At 35.2% G+C, this 22215-nt stretch overlaps 1 protein-coding gene across 2 annotated transcripts in view; it reads left to right on the top strand.

The window, feature by feature from the left end:
• Positions 1 to 22215, top strand: part of DEUP1 (deuterosome assembly protein 1) — an 87370-nt gene that overhangs the window by 56796 nt on the left and 8359 nt on the right. For both annotated transcript variants that reach the window (XM_070490461.1, XM_014835425.3), the window contains 3 exons: positions 10303 to 10326; positions 13557 to 13753; positions 19190 to 19304. In XM_070490461.1, coding sequence (XP_070346562.1) covers positions 10303 to 10326; positions 13557 to 13753; positions 19190 to 19304 — 336 coding nt within the window. The remainder of the gene's footprint in view (positions 1 to 10302; positions 10327 to 13556; positions 13754 to 19189; positions 19305 to 22215) is intronic.

Here is a 22215-nt window from a genome sequence, read left to right as displayed (position 1 = left end):
GAGAGATGACTGTGTTGGTCAGGGTTTACCCAGACATTATTTACTGAGTGCTTCCCAGGCATCGGGCATGCAGGAATGGGGTGGCAAATTATCTTGCACTTGGATTGAACTTACTTTTATCTTCAGGCTAGAACATTTGAGTTTCTAGTTTTCTCCTTTATTCTTTTCTTGGATTGGGTTCAGTTCTGATCTTTTCCTCAAACATGCTACTCCCTTGCTTTTGCTCTTGCTGTTGCCTCTGAAATCCTACATCCTACGTGGCCTGACTCAAGCATCAACCTTCACCTTGATGAAGCCACCCCTGAATCTCCAGTCAAAATGGAGTGTTCCATCCACACTTGGTTTGTGTTTTGATCCGACTTGTTTTATAGCTTGTCACTTCCCCCTCTGGATGGTGGACAGGGACCATGTCTTAATGTTTAATCTTATCCTTGATGGCCTCACGGCATCAGGGATATAGTAAGTGTTTAGTGAATGTTGGTTGAATAAAAAGAAGAACAAACAAATGGATGATTGAGGATTGCCCTTTTGGTTTTAACCAGTGGCTCTACAGGTTTATGCAAGACAACTTAAACAGGCTCTGTGTACTTGTTCTCATAATAGTCCATATTCTAGCATCAAAGAGTGGGAACATTCTGGAAGCATTCTGCCTTCCTCTTTCAGCCTGGTTATAGACCCTGTGATTGGAGAATTGATGGATAAAAAGTAGAGTATATGTGGTTTACCTATCTATTACATAAAATCTCTGTGACAGCTAGGACTTTTTTTTTTTTTAATTAATATTATGGTAGATTACAACCTTGTGAGATTTCAGTTGTACATTATTGTTAGTCATGTTGTGGGTACACCACTTCCCCCTTTGTGCCCTCCCACCACCCCACCTTTTCCCTGGTAACCACCGATCAGTTCTCCTTGTCAATATGTTAACTTCCACCTATGAGTGGAGTCATATAGAGTTTGTCTTTCTCTGTCTGGCTTATTTCGCTTAACATAATACCCTTGAGGTCCATCCATGTTGCTGTGAATGGGCCAATTTTGTCCTTTTTATGGCTGAGTAGTATTCCATTGTGTATATATACCATATCTTCTTTATCCAATCATCAGTTTCTGGGCATTTAGGTTGGTTCCACATCTTGGCTATTGTAAATAATGCTGCGATGAACATAGGGGTGCAAGGGACTCTTGGGATTTCTGATTTCAGGTTCTTAGGATAGATACCCAGTAATGGGATGGCTGGGTCATAGGGTATTTCTATTTTTAACTTTTTGAGAAATCTCCATACTGTTTTCCATAGTGGCTGTACCAGTTTGCATTCCCACCAGCAGTGTATGAGGGTTCCTTTTTCTCCACAACCTCTCCAACATTTGTCGCTCTTGGTTTTGTATGTTTTTGCCAATCTAACGGGTGTAAGGTGATATCTTAGTGTAGTTTTGATTTGCATTTCCCTGATGATTAGCGATGATGAACATCTTTTCATGTGTCTATTGGCCATACTTATATCTTCTTTTGAGAAATGTCTGTTCATGTCCTCTGCCCTTTTTTTGATCGGGTTGTTTGTTTTTTTGTTGTTAAGCTGTATGAGCTCTTTGTATATTATGGAGATTAACCCTTTGTCGGAAAAGTGGCTTGTAAATATTTTTTCCCAATTAGTGGGCTGTTTTTTTGTTTCAATCCTGTTTTCCCTTGCCTTGAAGAAACTCTTTAGTCTAATGAAGTCCCATTTGTTTATTCTTTCTATTGTTTCCCTCAACTGAGGAGTTATAGTGTCCAAAAAGATTCTTTTGAAACTGATGTCAAAGAGTGTACTGCCTATATACTCTTCTAGAAGACTTATTGTTTCAGGCCTAATCTTTAGGTCTTTGATCCATTTTGAGTTTATTTTGGTGTGTGGTGAAAAAGAATGGTCAATTTTCAATCTTTTGCATGTGGCTGTCCAGTTTTCCCAGCACCATTTGTTGAAGAGACTTTCTTTTCTCCAATGTAGGCCCTCTGCTCCTTTGTCGAAGATTAGCTGTCCCTAGATGTGTGGTTTTATCTCTGGGCTTTCAATTCTGTTCCATTGATCTGTGGACCTGTTTTTGTACCAGTACCATGCTGTTTTGATCACTGTAGCTTTGTAGTATGTTTTGAAATCGGGGATTGTGATTCCTCCGGCTTTATTTTTCTTACTCAGGATTGCTTTAGCAAGTCGCGGTCTTTTGTTGCCCCATATGAATTTTAGGATTCTTTGTTCAATTTCTGTAAAGAATGTCCTTGGGATTCTGATTGGGATAGCATTGAATCTGTAGATTGCTTTAGGTAGTATGGACATTTTAACTATGTTTATTCTTCCAATCCATGTGCATGGAATGTCTTTCCATCTCTTTATGTCATCGTCAATTTCTTTCAAGAAAGTCTTGTAGTTTTCATTGTATAAATCCTTCACTTCCTTGGTTAAATTTATCCCAAGGTATTTAATTCTTTTCATTGCGATTGTGAATGGGACAGCTAGGACTTTTATTTCTAAACACAAGACACACAAAAAGTTAAATTGGATCCTATCCCTGTGAGCGTCTTTTTTACTTTCACAAAATTGTTTTTGTGTTATTTTTTAAAACTTCAGTCTGAATGTTTAAAGTGTGTGCTCTCCATCGTCACAGCCCTCACTGAGACTGCCTCACTCTGGCTCCTGTAGGCATTTGGCTTTGTTCATTTATTTGTTGTGTTTTTTTGAGAAATAAAACCCATAAAGATGAGTAAAGAAGAAGTTAATTATCCTCACTCCTACCCCAATCCTAGTTTGGGTTCCAGAGATATCCAATGCTAACAACTAGTGTGTAGCATTCTAGAACTTGTTCCTTGCTCGTGCACACATGTAGAAGGGATGGGTGTTCTTTTACAGAAATAAATGTATAATATTTGCATTATTCTAAACTGCCTTTTGACTATTTATCATGAACATCTCTACAAGTTAGTAGAGAAACATTTTTCTTTTTCCTAATTTCTTAGGAAAAATAAATATACACATAAATATATGTAATTTTTAATATATTGAATCATAACTTACATACTAGTGATTTTAATGCACTCTTTTTTTTTCTTGCTTCTCTCCTTCTCCTGTCTGCCATTTCTCTACCCACCTCATACACCATCCACCAGATAACACGTGTTAATTATTCAGTATGTATCATTTTGTACTTTTTCATATGTATGAATTCATATATATAAATGTGTGTGTGAATATATATACACATATATGTGTATGTACTCATATATCTTTGTTGGGGTTTTAACTTTAATTGGATTACATTGTACACACTCCCCTGTGTCCTGCTTTTGTTCACTCAACAATATCCTATGCAAATCCTTACAAGTCAACTAGTTTAGGTTTCATTCTGTATAATGTCTATTTCATTCTGTATAATGGCTTAATAATATCCCATGACGTGAATGTATCAAAATTTACTCAACTGTTTTTTAGAATGAATTCATTCATAATTAATTCAATTCTGTTTTTAGATTTTTGCACAAAGAAACAATACTGTAAAAAACATCCTTATACATATATCTTGGAATAGCTTCCTGAAGACTGGAATTGCTGATTCAAAGGATATATATGCTTTAATTTTAAAACATTTGTTGTCAAATCATATTTCTACCATCTCTGTATGAGAATACCTTTTTCATTCATCCTTACCAGCAATGGGGTGTTATCGCTCTTTTAAATTTTTGTCTGTCTAATGAGTGTAAAGAGATTTCTCAGTAGTACTTTAATTTGCATTTCCCTGACTACAGTTAGCATATATTTGTATATTTATTGGCAGTGTACTGTGAATTAGTTATAGTCTTTGCTCATTTTTCTGTTGGGCTTTTTCTTGGCAATTTATAACAGCACTTCTCTAAATTTGTTGTTTGTACTTTTATTTATGATATCCTTTTGCCATATAAAAAGGTTTAAACTTTTATTTGTCAAACATGTATATCTTCTGTTTGTAGCTTCTGAATTTCCTTCCTTGAATGACAGGTTCCTTCCAACATCTAGATAGTAATATATAGTTTCTTAGAGGTTCTTCAAAGATTTTTATATTTTTCATCTAAGTCTTTAATACATTTGAATTGTAATTTTGCATGTGATATAAAGCAGGAACCCAATTTAAATTTTTATATGAATGTTAAGCTCAATTTATCCAGTTTCTCCTGATAATTTCCTGTTGAATTCTATTTGGAATTAAGTTTATATATTAACTTTGAAAGAATTGGTATTTTTATGATAGTACATTTTCCCATCCAAGAATATGACATGGCTTTCCAATTCTTCATATCTTATTTTATGCTCTTCAATAAGATCTTACAATTTTCTTTGTATAGGTTCTGTGCCTTTCTTTTTAAATTTATTCTCAGATATTTTATAATTCTTGTCACTTGTGCAAGTGGAATATTTTCCTTTTTCCATATCTAAGAACTTACTACTAACGTAGAAAACAAGCCAAATTTATTTTTTAATGCTAGTAGACATTTTACTAGAGATTCTTAAGTTTTTCTGAGATACTCATATCAACACAAATAGTTTTCTCCCTCCTTTTCTACTGTTCATATTAGTTATTTTTGTTATACTGCATTTGCTAAAACCTTGAAGAGAATATTAAATAATAACTGATTGCTGATAAATTTGTCTAATTTCTGATTTTATAAATTGTTTTAGAGTTTTACTATTTAGGATAATATTTGCTCTTGATTTATGGTCTTTATTTTATCTTTCTACTCCTGATCCACTTAGAGTTTTTAAGACTTGCTGCTGGTTTTTATTAAATGCCTTTTCAGCATATATGACATCATGTGGTTTTTGTCTGTTAATTTGTTCATGTGTAATAGACTATGGTTGACAGACTTCCTGATATTGATCTACCTTTGACTTCCTGGAATGAACCTTCTTGGTCATTGTACTCATTTGCTAGAGCTGTCCTAACAAAGTACCACAACCTGGGTAGCTTAAAACAATAGAAACTTATTGTTGTACAGTTCTCGAAGCTACAAGTCCAAAATCAAGGTGTCAACAGGGCCATGCTCTCTCTGAAACCTGTAGGGGAGGATTCTTCCTTGCCTCTTTATAGCTTCTAGTGATCTGCCAGCAATCTTTGGTAACCTTTGGCTTGTAGATGCATCACTCCAATCCTCTGTCTTCACATGGCCCTCTTCTTCCTGTATCTTCATGTTGTCTTCCCTCCATGCATGTCTGTCTCTGTGTCCAGATTTCTCCTTTTTGTAGAACACTTATCATTTTGGATTAGGGCCCACACTAATGACCACATTTTCACTTGATTACCTTTGTAAAGATCCTATTTCCAAATAAGGTCACATTCTGAGGTACTGAGGGTTAAGACTTCAACATATCTTTTGGGGGGTACAAAGTTCAACCGTAAAGGTCATACTCTAACACTTTTGATATATTATATATTGCAGGATTCCATGTGATATTTTATTTAGAAATTAAGATCTTTGTGTATAAATGAGATTTGTATATAGTTCTTTTTTCCACTTGTTTTAAAGTTATGCTGGCTTTATAACGTAAATTGGGAGCTTTCCATCTTTATGAATGGTCTAGAATATTAGAATTCATCAGTTCTTTAAAAGTTAGAGGGAACTTAGCTGTGAAACCATCTGGACATTGAAGTTTCAGTGAAGTAGACCTGAAATTACTTTTCCATTCTCTTTTAGGATACTTTGTGTATTCAAATTTCACTTCTTAAGTTGCTTTTGGTAATTTCTATTTTTCTAAGAAATTTTTACCCATTCCAATTGTCTTGTTACCACAGGTAGTAATATCCTACAATTCCTCCCTTCTCTTCCATATTCTGTGTTTATGTTTCCTTTCTTATTCCTAAACTTGTATAGTTTAGCTCCCTGTCTTTCTTTTAAGGCTGGCACACAAAAGGATTATTTGTTTTAATTGTATTTTAAAGGATTAGCTTTTGAACTTATTGTTATTTCATCTATTTTTTCTAATTTCGTTATTTTTAGCTTTTATCAATTTCCTCTTCCTAGCTTGTTGTATTTTGTTGCACTGTGTCTAGTTTCTAAAGGTAAGTACTAACTTTCTTAATTTTAGTTCTTTTTTCTCTAATTGTAAAGGTTTTTAAAGCTATGTATGTTCGTCTGGGTATAGCTTTTGCTGCATCCCATGGTTTTGCTGTGAAACGTTCTCCTATGTGTTTCTTTCCAAATGCACTGTCCCAGTCATAGAGTATAGTAGGCATGGTCTTTGAGAGCAGGGAGACCTGGCATGCTCATGAGAGCTAGTGTAAGCCCTCCGAGCCCTTCCCGGGTTATGTGGCCCTGCTTTGCTTTGAGGGAGTAAAGGGTTAGAAATATATATGGGTCAGGGGAGATGCAGCAAGATGCCAGCTTCCAAGTCTCCCTCACTCCTCAAAACAAAAATATTAGAAAATGTGTATCCCACAAGGAAATTAGCACTCAAGTTTCAATGAAGTTAGCCAGTTTCAAATTGATTCCTTAAAACTTCTTCTTTTTTCCCAGCTTTATTGAGGTATAAGTGACAAATAAAATTGATACATTTAAATCGTGCAAAGTGATGATTTGATGTACCCGTACACTGTGAAACGATTACCACAATCAGGTTAATTAACACATCTGTCACCTCACATAGTTATCATTTGTGTGTGTGTTTGTGGTGGAATATTTAAGATCTACTCTTTTAGCAAATTCCAGGTATACAATACAGTATTATTAACTATAGTCACCATACTGTACATTAGATCCCCAGAACTTATTCATCTTATAAATGAAAGTTTGTGTTCTTTCACTCAGCATCTACCCATTTCTCCCAATAACGAATGGCAGGATTTCCTTCTTTTTTGTGGCTGAATAATATACCATTTTCTCTAGCCATTCATCTGTTGACAGACACTTAGGTTGTTTCCATATCTTGGCTATTGTGAATAATGCTGCACTGAACATATCTCTTTGAAATATCTTCCCTTTTCTCCATATCCTTACCACCGTTTTTTATCTCTTCTCTTTTTGATAATAGCCATCCTAACAAGTGTGAAGTGATAGCTCATTGTGGTTTTGATTTGCATTTCCCCGATTATTAGTAATATTGATCACCTTTTCATGTACCTGTTGGCCATTCATATGACTTCTTTGTTAAAATGTCTATTCAGGCCCTTTGCCCATTTTTAAATTATGTATATTTATATATATGTATATATGTAAATTATATATACACATATTTGCTATTGAGTTGTATGAGTGCCTTGTATATTTCAGAAATTAACCCCTTATCAGGTATACATTCTGCAAATATTTTTTCCTTTTCCGTAGATTGCCTCTTCACTCTATTGATGGTTTCCTTTGCTATGCAGGAAGCTTTTTAGTTTGATGTAGTCTCACTTGTCTATTTTTGCTTTTGTTGTCTGTGCTTTTGGAGTTATCTCCAAAAAATCATTGCCAGGACCAATATGAAGTAGCTATTTCCCCTATGTTTTCTTGGAGTTTTACAGTTTTAGGTCTTACATTTAAGTCTTTAATCCATTTCAAGTTAATTTTTGTGAGTGGTATAAGATAAGATTCCACTTTCATTCTTTTGCTTGTGAATATCCAGTTTTCCCGAAAACGTTTATTGAAGAGACTGTCCTTTCCCCATCGTGTGTTCTTGGCTCCCTTGTTGAAGATTAGTTGACTGTACATGTGTGAGTTTATTTCTGGGCTCTCTATTCTGTTCTCTATCCATTGCATGCTGCAATCACCACAGAATGTTTTCATTTGTTCTATAAATATTTTTTGAATGCCTACTATGTGTTTGGCAGTGTTCTAGGATTGTGAATAAGTCAGACGAGATCTTTGAACTCACGGGGCTTAATATTAGTAGAAGGAGACCATACCTTACTGGATACAGACAATCAACTGGATAATCACACTAGAGAGAGAGGAGAGTGCAGAGTGTGGGGGCCCTGATAGGGGTTACCTAACCCCATCATGGGGGTCAGAAAAGGCACCTGAGGAGCAGATAGCCTGACAGATTGGTAGGAATGAGTCATGGTGAGGGAAGAGAATGTGCAAAGACTAGGATTGAGAAAGAGTCAGGGAGAACTATGAAACAACAAAGAGCTGCTATTCGTTGGGTGTTTACTACATCCTTACACTCTGCTGAACACTTTACATTCAATCGTGTCTATATCCTTACAACAAGTATGTGGGGTAGGTATTACTTTCCCCATTTCACAGAAAAAGAAATGAAATCTTTAAGTTTCTGAGTAACTTGCTCAAGCTTGTAAGTTAGTTTTGGACAACTCCAAATGCATGATATTAACTGTAATAATATTCTGTGGTTCTGTCCATTTCTTCTGTTTTCTTCACAGACTTCTTGCCCTACTGTTCAGACTCTACTCATTATGCCAACTTTGCCTTGGTCCTCGGCTCCTCTTGCTTTATGCTTTCCCTTAAAGCATAGGTCCATCAACCACCTCGAGTTCTCTCTTCTGGATCATACAGTGGCTTCCAGGCTGTCCACTTCTCACAGCACCTGTGCATTCCTTACAAAACCTTTCCTTATGTTATTCTTCCATTCAAGAACAAGTGCTCAATTTCCCAAAGGAAGTCAGAACTCTTCATATTCCATGGCTTCCGTAACCTGGCTCACCCGTTTTATTTCCCCTTAGTGACCCACACAAACCCTCTGCTATAGCTAGACCTGTCTTAGTCTCATTTCTCATGCTCTTTCTTGCTTCCAGACCTTCATGTATGCTTTTCCTTCTACCTGAAAATCCCCTTTTCCTCCTTCACATGCTCATGCCCTATTAATGTTTCAAGTCTCTCAGCATAAATTTTACACGTTATACAAAATCCTCCCTAATTTTCCTCTGTTCTGGTAAGTGTTCTGTTGAAGCCATCATAACATCCTTTACTTAACACCTATCATAGCACAATATTAAAATTTCCTCTTTCTTGTCAGCTACCCATCCCCTTGCCGTAGGCTCATTGAGGGCAGTTATGGTCCTTCCTTGTTTACCATTATATCTCAGCAGTGAAAAAATATTTTGTTAGATGAGTGAATGAACAAAGGAATGAGTGAATGAATCCATTATATGTCCTCCACTGATGCTTTTCCTTCACTTTACCAAAGTAAAAACATATCCTTTACTAAATCCTACCAGTCCCTTAAGACCTAGATTCAATTTTCTCTCCTCCGTGAATTCATCTGTTTACTCTAGGCCTCATTTATTTCTCTTTTCTTTGGCTTTCTTCAGCACTGCTAGTTATAATAATTTAGCACTAAGTTTTGAATTGCCTTTTTTAATTTTTAGTTGTTTGGTATATGTAGGTTTTGTCTCATCAAGACTTCTTGTGGGAAGTGGCCTATATTTTTTACTTTTTCCTCATATAGGGTTTGGTAGAGAGAGTAGGGCCCAATGAATACTTGTGGATTTATGCATCTCACCTGTATTCTAAGAGGCATGAAGGAGTTATCATGGAAACCCATGCTAGAGTCATTACAGAGATCCCCAAAGTCTTCTCTTATCTCACTTCCTGCATGATCTCTGTCCTAATGGGTGTTGCCATTCATTGATTCAAAAAACATTTGAGTTCCTACTTGGTACAACATAATTTGACACATAATTATACTTTATCTATACTATTCACTATTTTTTCATACGTGTTAGTTTAGTCTACTCAATTTTACTGTATTTTCCATGAAGACAGTGTCACTTTTTCACACTTGATTACCTCTGTAGTACTTAGTACATACACATACAATATATATTTGCTAAAAGATTGACTAGTTGGATATCATAAAATGGAATGCCATTGATATATGGCCCCTAATGTGATGCTTATTAAAATAGCATTTAATCATATGTACTTTATTTAGGATTGTAATTCATACAGGAAGTTGACTTTATAATTGCTCTCTGTTTTTTTGTATGTGAAGATTTGGAATTGACTTTGATAATTGAAATAATCAAGCTGCTCCCCAAAGAGAAAAATCTCAAGTGTTTATTTAATTAAAAAAGAGTTAAATGTAATTCTTTGCTCTTTCATAACCTATTATGTCATTTATTTAACACTCATTAATCTAAAGATTTCATGAAGAAAACTCATATCTGTTGTATGTTAAAATCCCATAATTAGATAGTTAATTCTTTCTGAAATAATTAGAATGGATAAGTAAACAGAGAATGAAATAATTGGTGCTGAAATTTTACCTCAGGCAATAAGAAACAAAATATTTACATCATTTTTAGGTCTTTAAAAATATGCAGTATTTGGATAATATTAAAATAACAATTATTTTTTCCTTTCTAGGCAAGTGAAATTACTGATATCAAGGTAGGTCATTTCTAAATAACTAGAGCTTTAAGAATTTTCCTGCTTGACTAACTGTGAAGCTCCCTGCTAATTTACACTTAGAGAAACAAAGTTTAAGAAAGGCCATGGTAGGAAGGGCAGGCCTACGCTCAGCCATTATCTGTTGCGTGCTTGGGGCTACGACAGCGCCCATTTTCCTCTGGAGAGTGTGCTGATGGGACTAACCACCTAGGGCAGTTTTCCTCAGATCTCAATGAGATCCTTAGAATAGTAGCAGAATAGCAAGAGGGTCTTGGAACATCTCTGAAAAAGATGTTTTCCTTGGATTTGTGCAGAAACTTGACCGGATGGGGAAAAGTGAGGGGTTTACCTTTATTCTGCCCCTGGGTAGCTAAGGAAGAATCATGTCTATCATGATAGCTTTTTGTGATTCCAGATTTCCTTAGACCGGTAATTGTGTTTATTAAATGCTCTTTCATTTAAGAAAGGTGTCATAAAATCAGATTAATCAGAACTCTGTATTTATGGTAATTTTTAAGACTAATTTGCCTTTCACTATCCATAAAGTTTGCTAAATAAAATAATAGCACAAAAAAATTAGTACCCTCGGGCCGGCCCGGTGGCACAGCAGTTAAGTTGGCACATTCCACTTCGGCAGCCCAGGGTTCGTCAGTTCGGATCCCGAGTGCAGACATGGCACCGCTTGGCAAGCCGTGCTGTGGTAGGCATCCCACATATAAAGCAGAGGAAGATGGGCACGGATGTTAGCTCAGGGCCAGACTTCCTCAGAAGAAAGAGGAGGACTGGCAGCAGCTGTTAGCTCAGGGCTAATCTTCCTCAAAAACAAAAAAAATTAGTACCCTCACAAGTATCTAACAATATCCACTTACGTACGGAAGATTAGCATACTAACTGTAACACATGATTAAAGGCAGTCCTTCTGTAGAAATATGCTGTTAGACTATTATTGTTTAATATACATGAATTTAAAAGAAAAAGTGCATATACAAATACTATTATTCAAACACTTCAGTCATTCAACTGACCTCATGCTAATGTGTCCAAGCAAATAGGCACCAGGAGGTTTTGCTATTTCAAGAATAAAGCAATGGATTAAAACTATAAAAACTATGGAATTCTCAAATTTGGGGGAAAAAATTGAGATAACGGGTCTATAAAATAACCCATCAGAAATACAAAGGTAGAATTTAATCAATGCCTGTTTTCGCATTATAACCACCTATGGAAGATATATTCCTGAAATTGCTAGCAAGGTGTTTAAGAAAAACCTGAAATGAGAGAGCCCAAAAAAATGTTGTATTCAAGGAAAATGGAATGTGCTTTTAAATATAAGTCATGTGCATACATTACCTGTATAATTCTTTCAGGTCATGCTCACAATACTTATTTAATTATGGTACATTTGGAAAATTGTGGGGTTTTAAAAAATCATTACTATCATTCTTAATTACTTTAAACCAACACTGGGCCAAAAAGAGTCACCGCTGAAATCTAGTTTTATAGAAAAAGCTTGAATAAAATTATAACTGAGCAGCACACCATCAAGAATTATATATTTTGACAAGTAGATGTCTTTTTAGGAGTAAAATTTTGAATCTTTCCCATGACCTATTTCAATCAGATCTGATTGTATGAATATGTTCCTTATGAAGGGCAAAATTTTATAAGACTTGGCCTCCTTTATATCTATCACAAATCGCCTCTAATTTTAGAATAAACGATCCTTTCTCTTTTAACGCAGACTACAGATTACTCTTTCATCTGCGCTGGTGTATCTCAAATGAGCAAATGTTGAGACATCCAAAAGGCGAGGGCCTCATGAGCAGAGCAATATCTTCAATGGTCCTCCTTCTCCACAGGGCAGCTTGTCAATAGACGAACAAGCATATAACTCTTTCTGTATTGTTTCCGGGAAGTTTGCCCTCTTGGAGCATTTATTTTCCTTCAAAAGTGAGACTTTTCTAAAGGTTTATAAACTTCTCTAGTACATTAGGCAGTAAACAGAAAATGTAGTAAGCAGGTTTGGCCTTTGAAGAAAAAAATAAAACAAATAAAAGTTTTTAAATACCTAATATGTATATATTTTTATATTTATCAACATTGATACTAATATGTTAGTATATGGATAATTTAAAATGTGAATTAGTCAAAAACTTTTGAATGACTATGGGACGCTACCCATATGAAATGACTCTCAAAGGCTTAAATTTAGGAGTTTCAAAATGAAATTCTAAGCCATATTCATCTATAGTCTTATGGACTTTTAACCGTAGAAATCGGGAGCTTCAAAAATGGTATTTTATCCATGTTATGCTTTTTGTGCTAAAATATTACCCTTCTGACAACAGAGAACTATTGTTTAATCAGCAACTACACAACTCACAGACATCAAATCATAGGACTGGAAAGAACTATGTGGAGTCACTTAAAGCATTTCCTTGAGTTTTCACGTGAGAATGTGTCTTGTTTTTTAAAACTTTGTGTGAAGAAATGTTTAGACTCTCCCTATGAAACTTCTTGCCGCATTTAATTCAAACAGCATCAGAAACCTTGTTCTTGCTCTAAACCTCTCATTTTGTGATTTCGACACGTTTCTTATTCTCTTCTGAAGACACGTTAAATTGGGTAGCCCGTACCATAAGAAAGCTGTGTCATGAAGCTGCACGCCTCCAAACTGTGTGGTAAGGTCACAATCTCAACTGTTAGATTATTGGTATAGAATGGTCCAGAATCAGACCCCAGTCTAAATGGATTTAGTAAACAATTCGTCGCATCACTCAACAGTGGGGAATCAATATGTGACTTTCTGTAATGACATGTATTATTTTAATCAGAAGAAAATTCTTTTAAAATTGGAATGTATGTTAATTCTGTTTCCATTATTGATGAGGACTAGAAGGCGTACCCTGTAAACACAGAAACTCTGAAATCTAGCCAGTTTGTTGTAGATCCAGAGAACGCTAGTGCATGAGGGAGCCTTTTCTGTATTGGAACGTGGGTAGTGGCGTCTGCATTGCTTTTACGGCGATGTGCTCAGCAGCCGCTATCACTGAGTATCTGTATTGTGAGGAGGTGAGTGTGGGAGAGGACATTAGGAGGTACACACGAACAAAGCCACCTCACTTGACTCAAATGAAAAGACTTTTCCAACACACTTGTCCAAACACACAGAAAATATGCATCACTTATAAGGAACGATTTTTTCAGTGATGGTTTATTTTATTCTCTAGTGTATGGACTTCACTAACAGAGAACAATCAAGGCATACATCTATTAACAAACTGCAGTATGAGAATGAAAGGCTCCGAAATGATCTTGCAAAACTTCATGCCAATGGAAAATCAGCATGGGCTAATCAAAATACCTATGAAGAAACAGGCCGGTACACCTATCAAAGCCAAATAAAAATGGAAAAAAATGAAGATAGGTATGCTGACTCCAGATATAAGGACAGAAGTGTATAAACATTTAATTGAAGTTTATTTCTAAACAATTCAAATTATAATTTTATATACTTTTTCTTTAGTTTAAATTTTATTTTGTAGTGATAATGCAAGTGTAGATACATTGTTTTATATGAAATGCTGTGTTCTTAATAGCTCTCAAAATTTTAACAGTGATGTGGGTAAAGTGTTACAGTGAGTTTTAGTCACTTCAAACCCTTCTTAGAAGCTGATGTGGCAAACAAAATATGCAAATAAGTAATCTTATTTTTATGTCACAGGAATAGAAAACCTAGAATTTAACATGTTACATACATTGTTCAAACAAAATAGAAAATATAGGAAGATGTCACTTCTGACTTCACTTCAAAAATGTATACACTTTATACTAACGCTCCAGCAGTGGCAACAACTATTGGTCATTTTCTAGGGAAAGAATCTGTGGATGTTTAAGGGAGGCTTTCTCTGAGTGAAGAGAAGCATATGGAAAATCGTATCTGCTGTTCACACTATTCTTGTGCTCTTTAAAATGTCTTAGTTGAAAATTTACGTAAATATATCAACCGTAAAATTAGGCTAATTTATTCAAGTCTGATAAAATATTTATAGAATCCAAACTGTCTCTGGAAGCCTTCCACTGTTTTCCCAAACTTGGGAAATGCTCAGCAAAACAAACAAGTTTCTTTTCTACAGGATCTCTCAGAGCCATTAATATGCTAATGTACAATGTGAGTTTCCAAGAAGGGGTATGGCGTGCAATGTCCCCCAAACTTATTTGATATCAGCTTTATTAATATTCCATGGTGCTGAGAAATAGCAAATTAATAGGTCCAGACCCAACTTCAATACAACTTTTGATCAGAGCTCATAATACCTAGTGTGAAAACCCTACATACTGTTTTTGTACACCATAATTAATATTTACAACCCTAGGAAATTTACTTAACCTTTTTAACCCTCGATTTCCCATTTGACAAATAGGGATAATAATTATAAGGTTTTGTGAGGATTATAGGAGAAAACATATAGTTCCATGAATGTAGCCATTATTATTGATATTATTATTACTAACAAAATTTTTTAGTATTTGTAATAATATTAATACTTCCGCCACACCTCACAGTGCCTAAAAAAGTATGTGTTAGTGGATAGACAAATGGCTGAATCTAAGATTTCCTCAAAGATAGTCCTGTAGAGAAGTGTTGATGCCAGGCTCATCTTTGTAAGGAATCATGCCCAGTGCTGCAGGTAGATAAATCCATAAATCCATGGGCCATACTAAAAAATATGTCTGTTCAGCATTCTTGTGGATACAGTACTTTCACCACCTCGGTCCCATATGAACTAGGAGGATCTATCCCATTCCAGTGCAAGAAGAGCAACCATTCAAAAGTGCTAAATTAGTAACCCCTCTTCAAGGGGTTAATGAAGGGAATGAGGGAAGACTGGCTCCTACCCCCAAAAAACACTGGTGGTGGGGTGCTCGGGGGGGAAGATGGGGTTGGCAGCAGTGCAAAAGCAATATGGGGAGGATGGAAGAGGTCACTGAGCCACAGCATGGGCCAGTTCTCTGGTGAATGTGCCCATGTTGACCGGCCAGTATAACTGAAAATCTGTCCACAGGGGTCGAATCTTGATTTTAGTGTAAGACTATATTTTCTAATATAAAATATACCCTTTACAAAGTGCCGGCTACTCTCTGGATTCATTTCTCCAGGGGTCAAATCACGACCTCCACATATGCATGTAGTTTTCTCATTGTAAGAGAAAGGTAGTCCCGTAAAGATATTATAGAGGGTCTTGCTGTGGATCTCAGTCAGTCACTGGTCTGTACTGAGCACCCATTAGGTGCAGAACACTGTTTCCTATTCTTGCTTGTTGGGAATAACTTTGAAAGCCTTAGCTGAAGGTACCAGGTGTTGTTACTTAGGCTAAAAGACAGTTACTCTGCCTTTTACTCTTTTGAAAAAGTGTTTTTATTATTTGGATTACCCCCATTTTTCTCTTTGTCGGGCAGTACGGAATGTGTTAAAAGCACCTAACAAAAACAAGACAGTGGGGGACACAGAAAGCAACACAAGCGGTAAAGTGCTCAGCGGGAGCTGATCTCAATAAGCAGCTGGGACTGCTCTTCCTGCTGCAAAGCCGTGTGTCCTGCCAGTCTCATTTGTTGAAAGTTTCATTAAATTTGTTTTAATGCCTTGTCTGATTTCATGTTCTCCAGTGACCTGATTTTTAAAAGAAATAGTGTTTCAAATGTTCCGAATAAATTATTATCATGTAAAACCCAGTATGAAGAAAGAGTTGCTGAGATGCAAGGATGCTGTGAACTCCCCAGTGGAGAACTATAAAGCACGTATCTATTAATTTTAGCAAGTGCAAAATGACGCACTCTTTCATTCCCTCACAGCACAGCTCAGTGAAGTTGAATAGCAAAAGCCATATATATTTGTTGGGCGTAAAATAATAGGAAAATGCATGAGTCATATTTACATATCAATGGCTAATAAAATAAGGTCTCTTTCAACTATTTTAGAAAGGAAAAAGCTTTTAGGTAAAAGTCTATGAAGATAATATTCCACAAAATTTTAGAGTATGTAGTTGAATTTTTAGCCACTTCTTGCTTCTAACCGAGGAAGGTATGTATAATATGTTATTAAAATAGTCTTTTATCTACTCAGAAGCAACTCAATTTTTGTTGTTGTTTTTCACACCTGTTAGAAGTGATAAGAAGTTTTTCATGCTCCTCCACTTAAAATGTGAAGCATTTTAGGACATTCCAAAGGATTTGCTTTCCAATAAGACAGTTATTTAGCACTTTAAAAAAAAAATTGTGAATGAAATGTAATTGAATTTGGTGAAAATGTATTGAATATTTTAAAAATTCTTTAAAGTTAGAGTTCTGAAGTTTCAGGATAATTTACAAGCTACTTTGGGATAGTGGCATCCAGAGCTATTAATATATGATAATTGTAACGGCAAATCAGTTTTGTAATAAATGGAGTTTTATCTCTATCTAAGATGCATACTTAAAAGTGAATTTATGATTTTAAAAGGTATATCATGTACTGGAAAATGGAAAGATTTTAGCAAACATTAATCATTAAAATGGCTTCAAATATAGTTAATAAATTAAAAGTTTCTAATACTAAAAAAACCACAAAGGTTTGTCATAACCGCTCTCACAGGATCCCTTGTCAAGGAATGAACAGTCACCTACAAGTGAAAAGTTGAGAAAATGTTGTACCATGGTGCTACTCAACAAGGAACCAAACAGCAGGCTGAGCAGTTCTAGGCCAGGAAGTAATGAGCGGTTCACAGAATAGGGAGCAATCCTGTGGAGCCTGAGAAGGTGAGGCTGGAAGCAGGTCAATTAGCATAGTTTGTGAAGGGATCTTATTCCATGCTGAGGACATCATCCTACAGCCCAGGGAAAATGAATGGAGGGCCAGGATTGGGTGTACCCGTCAGACAGCTCTGAAAACTGTGTGGAAAGTCGACTCAAGTCTCAAGTGGGCAGAGCTCTACTCCCCAGCGAAGCGACTGGGTCCTGCCCTCCTGGCAAAAAAGTAGGCAGAGGCCTCCAAACAGGGCCTGTGGCAAAGCTAATGGAACAGACCAGCTTGTGAAGGGGGTATTAAGAGCCTTCTGAAGTAATTTTTAAGATAGCTTTTAAATTGATATACTTAGCATTTTATGCTAGGTGGTTTTATGAAGTATTTGAATAGCTGTATTCTAGAAGAAGAACTTGTCAGATATAAAGATGATTTAAAGCGAAAGTACTTTACTTCATAACGTAGCCTCTCCTTTCAATCTCTACACTTTATTGATCTTAAAATAAAAGGAATGTTCACATGTAAATTTTAGTAATTAATACCATAAAACTGTATCTATACAGCCAAAGCAAAATGGATAATTGAGATAATTATTTAGATAATTTAGGACAAATAATACTTTCCCTGAAATCTCTGTATAATTGAGATTACAAAGGGATATATATTTCTTGAATCACTTCTATAATTATCTTATTTTTTTCGAGGATGCTTTGAAGTATAGATGGTTGCCTCACTCAGATTAAAAGGTTCAGCTAAAAATTCTATGCAGATGGACTATGCAATTGTTATAATTCTATTTGAACTGTGGGATGTTTCATCTTATTGTCTACATCATAAACCATGTTATTTCAGTTTAATTTGCTGTTCTGTTTCCATGGTAATTATGATTTGAGAAAATGGATAAAAAAAGATATATTTCAAGATAAGTAAAAATGGAAAATATCTTGTGTTTGTTTGTATGTACTAATTTACAGATGCCTCACTCAACTTTTATTGCTATTTGTATGCATAGCTTTGAAAATGTTTGCATAATAAGAAACAAGTCTATATAGACAATCTTCAGACAAGAACAGAGAAATATAACGTAAATTTTTTTGAACTGTGTAAATTAAAATATGAAGGCTTTCAAAATGATTAATCAATACCTGTGGAGAATTTGAATTATTAGTAAACATAAATAAATAGAAGGGATTTTTATGTTTTCATGGTCTCTGATGATTTCATTTAAACCCCATTTTCACGAATTAATGTACAGAAAGATATTTATTTAGTCCCAAGCAGCCCATACTATTTGGACCTTTTTATGTAAAATTTTAGGGTAAATTGGTTTGTCTTAGTCAGCATACCAGAATTTAATATTTCACTGGCATTTTATTCGGTCTTATCTTCTTCCCTTTATTCATAGCATGAACAACAAATTCTGTACTGTGCCTTTCATCTAAATTGTGGAGTTCAATTCTCATAACAATCTTTTTTTTAATATGAAAAAATTAAAGTCACAGGAAGATAAAGTCACCTCCTCAAGGTCATGCAAATAAGTGTGGAAGAGTTTAGGAGAGGATGTAAATTAAAAACGTGTTGTAAATTATGAAGTCCTGGAGGAATTAGAATGATTATTATACAAAGACTTGTTCAAGCATCAAAAAAAAAAAGTATAATTCTGTTAAGAAAGCCAGTGAGGTTAAGTGAAATAGAGAATAGGAAAAGAGTATCTATTTAGAACTGTCAAGGGCAGCTGTGTTAGCTGTTATGAGATTTTTCTCAAACTGGTTTCATGTTATTTAATTAAATGACAAAGAGATACAAAGTAAAACACAGAAAGGGAAGCAATATAGGCAATAAGGATAGCAGAATATTTTTACCAATTACAAAGTTTTTGGTTTCATTATTCATCATTCTAAGTCTTTTAAATGTAGTAGAAATTATTCATCAGGAAAATTATTTTCAAAGAAATACCCAGATAACAAGCCCAAACATTTGTTGTGTTTCCCCCCCAGTTAGACGTCAGAGAAATTAAAATCTTTAGCTACATAAACAAACAGGTGTCGCTGGTAGCAACAGTGACCACCATTTCTTCTCTTTTAGACTTAGCCAAGATTGTGAGCCAAATAGAAGTGCAACACCTCCATTGCCACCTTTGCCGCTTCAAACCAAAGAAATGACAAGTCCTTTGCTTAGTGATGATGAAGTATTCCCACTGGTGAGTTGCTGGTTGTTGGGGTTTGTTGGGTTTTTTTTTTTTTCCTCTAAGGGGCGATTACTCTTACACTGATACCAATATACTGATGTGTACATAGTTGTTAAAAAAAAAAAAAAAGTTGCTCCTTGAATAAGACTCCAAGGTGGGTCTGTGAGTTGTCTGGCCATGCCTATCTATAGAAAGAAAAGAGATCCGTAAGGTTTCATGAAGTATTTTAGTCCATGGTTATTCGCCTCTAGTGCAGGCCAGAATTGCTGGTGATGCTTTTTTAAAATGCAAGTGTTCGAGACTTACCCCTGGACGTTCCATGAGCCCTCAAAGATCTGTATGTTTTAAAGAGCTACGAGGGATCTTCTGTGCCTGTTTAAAAAACTTTTTATTGACTCTGACATACGTACAGAAATATGCACAAATCAGAATTGGACAACTTGGTGAATTATCACAAAGGGAACACATCAATGAAACTACCACCCAGGTAATAAATAGAACATTAGTAGTGCTCTAGAAGCTCCCACATGTCCCCACAGTCACTCCTTTGACTTGCTCCCAAGGTAACCACTATCCTGACTTTTAACATCAGAAATTAGTTGTGACCATTTGTAAATTTTGTATAAATAGTATCATACTGTAGGTGTTCTTTTATGTCTGGCTTCTTTTGCTCAACATTGTTTCTGAGATTCATCGTCCATATTGTTTTATATAGCTGTAGTTTATCCATTTTTGTTTCTCTGAGTATTCCGTTGTGTATAAATACTACATACAATGATACTACAATTTATCCATTCTACTGTTGACGAACATTTGAGTTATTTCCTGTTTGTGGCTATTACAAACAATGCTGCTAAAAGCATTTTTGCATGTGTCTTTTGGTGTACATGTGTACACGTTTCCATTGGGTATATACCTAAGAGTGGAATTGCTAGGTCATAGGATATTCGTAAGGTCAGCTTTAGGAGGTACTGCCCAGCTGTTTTCCTAACTGTTTGAGCCAGTTAATATCCCAACAAGTAGTATGTGAGTGTTTTTGTGTTATATTCTTTCAAACACCTGGTATGATTGGTCTTTTTTATTTTAGCTTATATAGTCAGGGTGTAGTAACGTCTTATTGTGGTTTTAATTCTTATATCTCTAGTGACTAATGAAGTTGAGCACCTTTTCATGTGTTTATTGGCCATTTTGATATCCTTCATTGTTAAGTGTCTGTCAATTGCTTTGCCTAATTTTCTATTTATCTTTATTCTTATTGATTTGTAGGAATTCTCCATATATTCTGGATATTAGCCCTTTATTGATTATATGTATTGTAGATATGTTCTCCTACCCTGACCTGCCTCTTCACTTAAAGGTATTTTTTGATGATCATTTGATGACCATACGTTTTAATACATTCAAACTTACGAATCTTTTCTTTTATGGTTAATATTTTTTGGTTTCCTATTTAAAACTTTTGCCAGTCCCAAAGTTATAAAAATACTATCCTATTTTATCTTCTAGAAGCTTGGGCTCTTTACTTCTCATATTTAGATCCACATCTGGAATTAATTTTTGCACATGGTGCAAGATAGGATTCTCAGTCCTTTTTCCCATGGAAACAGTCAATTGAACTTGAACATGTATTCCAGTCTTGTGGATTCTTTTCGATTTTCTATGTTCAAAATCAAAATAATGACAGTTCAATTTCCTACTTTCAAATCTTTAAATCTTTTCTTTTTCTTGCTTTATTGTACTGACTGGGACCACCAGTAGAAGTTGAGTAGTAGAAGTGATATTGCCAGCCCCCTTCTCTGTTCTCAATTGCAAGGGAAAAGCTTTCAAAATTTCACCATTGGGGTTTGATATTTGCTTAGATATTTTGTAGATTCCTTGTAAAAAATTAAGGAAGTTCCCTTTTTTCCCTAGATTGCAAAATTTGTTTTCATGAATTGATATTGAATTTTATCAAATGCTTTTTTGACTCTACTGAAATGACCATATGATTTTCTCCTTTGCTCTGTTACTGTGATGTTTTTTTCTTGGTTTTAGATTCTTAAGCTAACTTTGAATTCTTGAAATAAAGCCCCCTCAATCGCTGGATTTGGCCTGTTTATATTGGTTCGGAATTTTTGCTTTGCATTCATGAGAGAACTTAGCGTATAACGTTCCTTTGTTGTCTTTGCCAAGCTTTGGTATCAGATTATGCTGACCTGATAAAACAGGTGGGAAGGGTTCTTAATATCATATTCCTTTATTTCTTCATTTTCCTTGACTTTCTGTGTTGGTTTCTATACATAGGATAAAAGAGCCACCTCTCCTGGTCTTGAAGAAGTTGCCTCATGTAGGTTAATTTCAGTTTTAATATTTTTTAGTTTTTGAATTTTCATTTGATTTGTTTTTACAGTTCCCAGTTCTCTGCTAAAAGTTTCTACCTTGAATTTAATTTATTGAACATAATAATCACAGTTTTTTAAAGATATGTAGATTTTTTCCCCTCCGAAAGTAAATAGTAGTACTCTTACAATTGCTTTCACTTGTATTCAGAGTATATTAAGTAATGTTTCCGTGCTTCTCTGTGATATACTGATATTGGATACAAATTATAAAAAACAGCAAACAAAAAACAAAACAAAAACAGAAAATGTTTAAACTGGATGGAGTATCCCGTGAGTGCTCTTCTGCTTTTCCGGAATCTCTCTCTTTCTTTTGGGAGAGACTGGAAGTAAGATTTAAGCTATTGTGGAAGAAGGAAAACACTTAAGACAAATAACGTTTGAAGTTTTAGAGATCTCTAAAGCCCTAAAATGCGTCTTTGTGCTCATCTCCACGTAAAATGCCAAAATTATTTGGACAGAATAAAATTCCATAGCAATAAAGTAAACTAAATAAAGTTCCTCATTTAAGCTATGGGAACCTCTAAGGGGTCTTAGCAAATTCT

This window comes from Equus asinus, chromosome 20 (genome assembly GCF_041296235.1).
Source record: "Equus asinus isolate D_3611 breed Donkey chromosome 20, EquAss-T2T_v2, whole genome shotgun sequence".
Taxonomy (NCBI): domain Eukaryota; kingdom Metazoa; phylum Chordata; class Mammalia; order Perissodactyla; family Equidae; genus Equus; species Equus asinus.
This window is presented reverse-complemented; position numbering and strand designations above follow the sequence as displayed.